This window comes from Antrostomus carolinensis, unplaced genomic scaffold (genome assembly GCF_000700745.2).
Source record: "Antrostomus carolinensis isolate BGI_N321 unplaced genomic scaffold, ASM70074v2 scaffold25482, whole genome shotgun sequence".
Taxonomy (NCBI): domain Eukaryota; kingdom Metazoa; phylum Chordata; class Aves; order Caprimulgiformes; family Caprimulgidae; genus Antrostomus; species Antrostomus carolinensis.
The window spans coordinates 1-8,952 of NW_010300535.1; the positions used below are offsets into that span (position 1 = coordinate 1).

Here is an 8,952-nt window from a genome sequence, read left to right on the forward strand (position 1 = left end):
GCTGGCTACACTTCTTTTGATGCAGCCCAGGTCGCGGTTGGCCTTCTGGGCTGCAGATGCACACTGCTGGCTCATGTCCAGCTTTTCTAGTGTCCATCCACTACTACTCCCAAGTTCTTTTCCTCAGGGCTGCTTTCCAGCACATCATCTCCTCACCTGTATTGATACTGGCGATTTTCCTGACCCAGGTGCAGGACCCTGCATGTGGGAATATAACAGAAGATTGATGAGGAGGACTGTAAATACTTTCAAGCGACTTGCAGCTGGGTGTGGAAAAATACATACATCACACTACTAATCATTGTTTAGTCTTATGTGCTTGACAAGTAAAACATCTGTATTGAGATAACATAGGCCTGGGATAGAGGCCGGGGATAGACTCTGGGGCATACTGAACATGCTTGGGATTCCTGCCCTGCTGTGAGAAAGATCAGAGTTCAGTGGAAAACTACTGCCTGCGAAAAATCCTTGATATATACAGGCTAAAGCAGCAGGTTTGGGATCTCTCACTCTCAACTCTAGCAAGTACTGAGCTCTGCGGTGCCTGTGTTCCCACTTACGTGCCTCTGCCCTGGGTGCTGCTTCGGAGATCCCCCAGTTCACAAGGTAACGAGTATAAATTTGCTTTTTGCATTTCCATGGTTTTTGTGGCTGGTCCTGTGTCCTGCCTGTGTCGGCTGACACACTGCACTTGGCCTTGTTGAACCTCATAAGGTTCACCTGGGCCCACTTCCCCAGCCTGTCCAGGTCCTTCTGGATGGCATCCTGTCCCTCTGGCATGTTGAATGCAGCACCAAGCTTGGTATCATCAGTGAACTTGCTGAGGGTGCACTCAATCCCACTGTCAATATCATTAATGAAGATATTAAATAGCACTGGTCCCAGTACGGACCCTTGAGGGACACCACTTGCCACTGACTTCCATCTGGAGATTGAGCCATTGACCACTACCCTCTGGATGCAACCATCCAGCCAATTTTTTATCCACTGAACAGTCCACCCATCAAATCCATATCTCTCCAACTTAGAGAGAAGGATGTTGTGGGGGACTGTGTCAAAGGCCTTGCAGAAATCCAGACAGATGACATCCATAGCTCTTCCCTTGTCTTCTGGTGCAGTTACTCCATTGTAGAAAGCCACTAGGTTGGTCAGGCAGGACCTGCCCCTAGTACAGCCATGCTGGCTATCTTGAATCACCTCCCTGCTCTCCATGTGCTTCAGCATAGCTTCTAGGAGGACCTGTTCCATGATCCTCCCAGGCAGAGGTGAGGCTGACAGGTCAGTAGTTTCCAGGGTTCTCCTTTCTACCCTTTTTAAGAATGGGTATAATGTTTCCTTTCTTCCAGTCACCAGGGACTTCACCTGACTGCCATGACTTTTCAAATATCATGGAGAGTGGCTTGGCAATTACATCAGCCAATTCCCTCAGGACTTTGGGATGCATCTCATCAGGTCCCATGGATCTGTGTATGTTCACGTTCCTCAGATGGTCACGAACCTTATCTTCACTTACAGTGGGAGAGACTTTGTCTCCCTGGTCCCTGTCTTGTGGGCCATCAACTTGAGAGCTGTGAGGAGACAGGTTGCCAGTGAAGACTGAGGGCAAAAAAGTTGTTGAGAACCTTGGCCATCTCCTTGTCTGTTGTTACTGGATCACGATTAAGCTTCCCATCAGACAGATTAAACTGTCTGTACACTGTACATCTTTCCTACCAACACCAGTGGAAAGGATTACCTGTATATAGACCCTTAACACATTACATGATGGACACATAATTAGAGACAGACCACAATGATCTGGAGAATAGAAAAGTCTTCAAAAACTGAATTAGCCACTAGCTGATTCACACACTGACAGTTTTGAATAAAAACAAAGGATCAAGATTTCACAGACAGAAAGTAAAATTTCTTTCCCAACCTGAGGTACAGAAAAGGGTAATGACTGTCAGGCAGTGACAAGGCTTACTCCTCACAAACACTGTAAACATCAGAACACTTTCAAGATACCACTTTAAGATAGTGGCAGCACACATTCATTAACTGTTTAATTGATCGAGCCATAAGTGTTTGGAGTGCATCCAACTTTTGTTCAACCATACTTACGTTTTAAGAAAAGCAACCGATCAACACGAGACACAGTTTTCAATACTGCTCCTGGCTCCTTCTTTGCAGTGGCATTAAGGCTACTGTAAATGTCTGGGCAGAGATGAAAAGGGACAGTTTAGGGAGTCTGCCAGTGAAAATGGCTGTATGTGTAGATGTGATGGTCTAGGGATATAAGCAAGATAAGCTCTGCGGGAAGAAGAAAACTGTATTGAAATAACTGATAGAGCTTGAAAAAAGCGTCAGACAAACTTCAAGGCACAAAAGGCCATCTTCAGGGTTGAAAGAGAAACATCTTATGTTCCTAAATCACCACCGCTATAGCAACATTACACCAATGCTGTCAGAGAACAGTAGCCATGCCTGAAAAGCTAAAAAGTCCTGCTGTTACTAACAGACCATTTATTTAAGAGGAGAGCAAGAGAAAGCAAAATTCACAGCAGTCTCCCAGGTACCTTCTTTAAGCCGAGCTTCTAGTGGTTTCTGTAGAACGGACTGAAGAACTGTCATGAAGTACTTATAACGGTTAAGTATGTGCTCAAATGAGAGAGGTACTGAATGCCACTGTTCTAACAGGTGCCCGGGCTCCTGCATTTCCTTCTCAATTTCTGTGTACTTCTAAGGGCAGAAAGCCAAATTCTCCAATTAGCAGAAACAGTGACAGGAATGGACTCTTCCCTCCCACCTCCCACCAGAGAGCAAGGACAGCTCCATCACTAGGTAAACATACAGGCCATAACAGGCAAGCCTTGCTTTGTTCAGCCTGCCTATTAGCTCATTAGCCTGCCCATTAGCTCCTCCTGCCAGTGGAGACAGGGGGCTACCCCAGAAATGGAGAACCCAGCAGTCATGGTTAAAACAGGGTCCTTCAGGACACTCCAAGAATGGGAATGAGTTTGACCTGGCTAGGACCCTTTGTGGGAAATCACAACAATGGGAAAATTAAACCACTAAGTTTTAAAAGCAATCTAAAGAACAGAATCCAACCTCACCCAGAAAAAAATCTCTCCACAACCATGAAGAGCAGCTTCCCATATGGAGGTATGTTGCTAACATACACATCAGAATGCCAAGGGGCCATATCACTCACAAAAATGCAAATTCTCAATTCTGCTAAGTTGCAAGGATGTAAAAATGCATGACAGGCCTTCCCATGAAGGCATTTATTTGCTTCTGTCAGGGTATAAGCACATGGTAACACACCCTTCCCAAGGACAGTGAAGATCATTAGGAAAAAGAAGCTGACATTTATCTGTAGGCAAAAAAACCCACTGCTGTCTCCAATGGCTATTGCTCAAGGTGATTAGGATCTCTTAAGATTAAAGAAATTAGACAATTTAGCCTTCCTCTGAAGGTTCCCAAGAGGGCTGCCTTTCCTCAGACCTTCATATTACACTGCACAAACCTGATAACATTAATCTTCAAGATGAAGGGCCATGCATAACTCTGTTCTACATATGTTTAAAATTAACATGAATTTCATACAGACCTGCAATCTATGCCAGAGCATGAACACCTAACAGCTCAAAAATCAGGAACCAAAATAACAATAAAAAGAAGATTTAAAAGCAGTGAGAAAGATGCTGCTTTCATACAGACGGATCTACAGAGAAGATCACTACAGCAGTTTACTAAGGATTATGAGGATAAGAGGAAGAAAGAGACCATACAATACCACCTCCAGCAACTGAACAGGATCACTGTGCTGTTGTATTTGTAAGATTCGATGTGAGAAGTTCTCCAGGACTGCAAGCTTTTTTTGACAGGACTCCAACTGCTGATCATGTGCTTCCAGGGCTTGCTGAGTCTTTTCATCAATGAAATTTTTTACCAGACTCTCCTCTTCCCGAAGCAGTAACTGGAGCTCAGTAACTCTGTCTGACAGCTGCCTTTTGCTCATAATAGCATGTGCCTATAGATTAAGCAGAAAAGTGTCTCCTCTATACTCAACAGAACATAAACGTTTCAGGCACTTCTCTCACAGGCTTTCAATGTTACATTTTGGTTGAATTCTAGTGATTTGCCACATCTCTTGAGAAATGGGTGTTTATCCCTTAAGGAAGTTACCTACTGATGTCCTTGATGAAAAAGCTTGAGGGCAGATTCCAAGATGCTTATTTATGCAGAAAATGCTGTTTTCAGCTGGCATGTGACAGGAACAGGTACTAACTGCTACAAGTAGCAGACTTTTCCCCCTTTTAAAGCAAACTAGGGACAGGGAGATGCTAGGAAACGAAAGCCTCCAAAAGACAGTGACATCAAACCACAATGTCCCAAACCTCTACAGAGCTCCTTACAGCTCTTACTGACATTCCTGTTACAGAGATGTTTAGAGATGCTCCTTAAAGTAAAAACCATTTCATGCTCTATAAATGAGGTGGAGCTTAGCATACATTCCCATTCTTAAGAGAGAATCAACAGAGCTGTTCTTGTGTTTATTTAACCCTGAAGTCAGACTATGCAATAATGCTGTACAGTGCAATGTAAAACACACTTCAGTGAAGCCAGAGTAACATATGCTGCTGGGGCTATTTACTATTCCACTGCACAAAAATTTCAACATTGTTTTTGCAGAGATCTTCAGCTGGTAAGGGAGTAAGGGCCCGGCCTTTGGAGACTCAATCCCCTTTTCTCCCTTTGATAGTATGTTATGATGGATACAAGGAATACACTCTTCTCCTGAGAAGCAGTAGCTGCCTGGGTCTCTGAATAGCTACAGAGAAAGCAAAATATCTCTCCATGAAAAATTACCATCTAGTGGAGAAGAAAACCACACTTTACCTTCAGATCATTAGCAGCCTGCTCTATGCTCCTTCTGTTACGAGCTTCTTGCTCTCTTCTCTCTTCTAGATCCTTCAAACACAATGCCATGAGTTCCTACGTAGCAACAAAACAAAATAAAACACTTTTTCCTAACAGCATTGTAAAAAAATTGGTATCCAGCTTGCTTTCCATATAGGGATGCATGTTACTGAAACACTCAGTTTATGAGGCTTATTGTGGCCAGTAGTGATGAAATAAAAGGAGACCAACATTTCAGCTGCTCCCAGTAGTTACACTGGTAAGAATCTGAGAGCTGTGCAAATTAGTACCACCTTCATAAGAACAAGGAAACCTATTGTGAAAAAAACGTTTTCAACTTTAAACCTACAGCACTGTGCACTTCCATACTACATGCTCATGCATTTAGCAGGTGAAGGGCAGCTAACCAAGTACTTTTATTCAGAGGATCAGTGGGAGGCTCTGTCTAGAGTGAAAATCCAGTGAATGTTCAGGATGCTTCCCAGTGTACAACAAAGCAATCAGAAATACCCCATTATCACTATAATAATGCTGTAATCTGCAACAACAAATGTTATCAGCTTGGCTGGTAATCACAGTATCTGTGATACTTGTGGTGTGCCATGAGATGCACTAAGCAGTATAGATAGCACAGTTAATGCTTTGCTGTCTCTAGCCCCACAGTTTCTCTCTGAAATATGTCTGTCCTCTATTCAGCAGGTTGAACAGTCTTGATGCATTTGGTGATGCATTTTTGTCATTAGTACCATGAAAGATACAGGCAATGCAGCCCCATACTCTCAGTGCACTAATTTTATAACAGAGCCACTCAGTAAATACCAGATAAGCTAGCTCCAGAGGTGTAGCTGTCTTCAGTGTCCTGTTCTGCAGCTGGCATTCAGTCCATCTGCATGCATCTGTAACATCCCCAGGTAAGCAGGGCATTTAAACTCTTCAGGGCTGACAAACAGCGTAAGTGTTGCTTCACGGGCAACAGTTTGAATTTCTGACATGTACCTCCTCTGAAGACACATGCAATTTTTCATTTGATTATGACACAGTCAGAAGAAAATGCACTTCCAGCAAAAGCCAGAAACTCTGTATCTGGAAGCCCCTTGGCATAGGCACATCCAAACAAGCAGGTAATGCTCTTGCATGGAGCAAGACACTCATGTTATGCCATCTATTCCAGCCACAATTTTCCAGTCTTGGACCTGAAGGACCAAAAGGTTCTGCACCACTTGAAGATTCAGGATTCCTACTAAGTATCAGCCTTCCTCAACTTATTCTGCAGCCTAGACCTCATACCCTTCCTCAAAGACTGACAAAGGCCACAGAGCAAAACCCAATCTTCCTTCTCTGCTAGTAAAACACATCACCTCAGGCACTCACTCCCTCACAACAGTGATCATATACAAATACTTAGGCCAGCTCCAAGCATTTCTAGTTAAGCATTACTTTCTTTCAGAGGTAAATGAAAGAGCTGCTTTCTAGCAGTGGAGACACTGTGTCTGCAATTCTGGCAGGCAACCCATGTCATTCACCCTAAGGAACCAACTACAAAAACATTATTTTAGGGATTGTCTGGATGCCCTAACGCACTCAAGTGAAAATACTGTAAAAGCAAGGATTTCTGAGAGATAAGAATCGTAGCTCCAGTCAGGCTTACATGTTACATATCAAGTGCACAGCAGGCTGACTCTATGTACTGCATTTAGGAGCACAGGAAGTGTCCTTTGAGATTATTATATACAACATTACATACAGGGATGAACCAGCTGATGGACCTCACACAACAGTTCTCATCTCTTCTTAGCATCTACAGCTAGGATTTGCTAAAAGCACTGAGGAAGATTCTCACATGCTGCCTAGTTGATGTCACAAGGGCTTCACAGAACAACTGCTCACAGCAAACAAAACACTAGTCAAAATATCATCTTTTACACTACAACTACTTTAGTTAGTTTGTGCCTGAAATCTCTGCAGCTCTAAGCCAGTAGATACCAGCAGAGACTTCCTAGGGACAGTGTCACATGGAAAACTAAGTTTCTATCCTGCTCACTTGCTCATTTTCCATTTTGGCACAGAGACAAATAACTAGTTATCAATGCCAACAGATGACCAGGGAACCAGCGCAACTTGCTTTGTGCAACTTTACTCTGGCTGAAATCAGGATGTCACAGTACAACAGCTGCATCTGCATACTGTGTCAGTGTGATGAAGTGAATAAAAACACTGCAGTGAGCTTCCAGCTGCAAAAGATCTACTTTGGATGAAAGCACACCAGCTCACAGGAACAGTGCTCTGAGCTGCTTTGACACCTTCAGTGGTCTTTCCCTTGTGCTGCTGATTAATTGTGCCCTAACGTACCACCCTCTGCCCCTCTACTCTACTAACATGAAGCACAATAAAATACCAGAAGAATTTAGCATGACCTGTGCATTTGCTCACAATCTGTGGGAACTAGGAAACTTCATAGTAAATCTACTCCAAAATACCAGAGAGGGAGTGTGAAGGAGCTCTCTGAAATTGTGTAAAAGGGAAAAAAAAGCTCCTGAATATAAAACCACTGTGTTACTTTCTAAGCCTCTCAGGCTTAGCACCCACAGCATGCAGGCCCCAGCATGCCTCCTAGCAGGCTTTCTGGAGTAAAACAAAACACAAGCTTGAAGTATTGGGCAAGCTTGCAAAGCTTCCTGGGGCTGCTCAACAGACAGCTAAACTGGGATGAATAAAAATAGCTTAGGGAAGAACCCCCATGCTGGCTGTGGCTGGGATGGAATTAAATTTCCTCATAGCATCTCGTATGGTGTCGTGTTTTACAGATGTGACTATACTGTGAGTGCACAAGAGGCTGAGAGGGGACACAAGCAGGCAGATGACCTGAACTAACCAGAGATATTCCATGCCACGTAACATCATGCTCAGTAATAAAGTGGAGATGAGGGGGTTTAAGTAGGTTAACCATCTTTTGCTCAGGAACTGGCTGGGCATTGGTCTACCCGTGGGAAGTGGTGAGTGACTGCCTTTGCATCACTTGTTTTGTTCTCTTTCTCTCTCCTTCCATTTTTCCTTTGCTTATTCAACTATTTTTATCTCAATCCATGAGTTTTCTTGATTTTCACTGTCCCACTGGGCAAGGGAGGAGGTGTGAACAAGCAGCTGTGTGGTGCTTAGCTGCCTACCCAGGTTAACCTACAACAACCCCTGCTCCCCATCACCAAGGAGTTGCCAGAGAACAGGCTCTGTGCATGGGGACTAGCAAACTACAGCAACAGGAGAAGGGCCCCCCCAAACAGAAATGGCCTCTCCCCTTCCCCTGTGGCATCCATGTTTCTGTCAGAAGTACTTCCAGCCTGACAATGAAAACAAGTCTCCTAGGGCAACCAAGCTCCTCTGATTCCCCACATAAGGTCTGAGAAGAAAATGCTGCTGCATGTGACCCCACAGTCAGTGTCACCTCCCAGCTGTCCCCATAATTACACTCCTGTTATGTGTGTGCTTGGGGTGTGACCACATAACTATCTCCCTCTCATGCATGAACCATGTCCCTGTGCAGTGACCCCTGTCCATATGGGCCTTACAAAGCACTTGTCAAAGTACAGAACATAAGGTCTGAGAAGAAAATGCTGCTGCATGTGACCCCACAGTCAGTGTCACCTCCCAGCTGTCCCCATAATTACACTCCTGTTATGTGTGTGCTTGGGGTGTGACCACATAACTATCTCCCTCTCATGCATGAACCATGTCCCTGTGCAGTGACCCCTGTCCATATGGGCCTTACAAAGCACTTGTCAAAGTACAGAAACTTTACAACACAAGCTGAGCTCCACGAGCTGTTTATAAAGCAAGCAAAACAAGGCTGAAGACACTCAGCCCACTGCTGTCCACTGCCCTAGTACTCACAGCTGCCACCATGTCACCCTGGCAAAAGAAAATCCAGCTGCACCAGCCCCAGAAACGAGGAAAAAATAAATAAATGGAAAGACACTATCAAATCAAGATCTTTGCTCCAGCTCCGCGCCCCGTGTGCCCATCCCCCTAGGTCCCGGTTACAGCCCAGCCCCG

At 44.4% G+C, this 8,952-nt stretch overlaps 1 protein-coding gene across 1 annotated transcript in view; it reads right to left on the minus strand.

Moving 5' to 3' along the window:
* Positions 1-2,103: 2,103 nt before the first annotated feature.
* The window catches only part of LOC104521239 (tripartite motif-containing protein 14-like), a gene marked incomplete at both ends in the record, with an annotated part of 7,124 nt that continues 275 nt past the window's right edge, over positions 2,104-8,952 (minus strand). Inside the window, 4 exons of the mRNA XM_029083805.1 lie at positions 2,104-2,196; positions 2,559-2,721; positions 3,782-4,015; positions 4,885-4,980. Coding sequence (XP_028939638.1) covers positions 2,104-2,196; positions 2,559-2,721; positions 3,782-4,015; positions 4,885-4,980 — 586 coding nt within the window. The remainder of the gene's footprint in view (positions 2,197-2,558; positions 2,722-3,781; positions 4,016-4,884; positions 4,981-8,952) is intronic.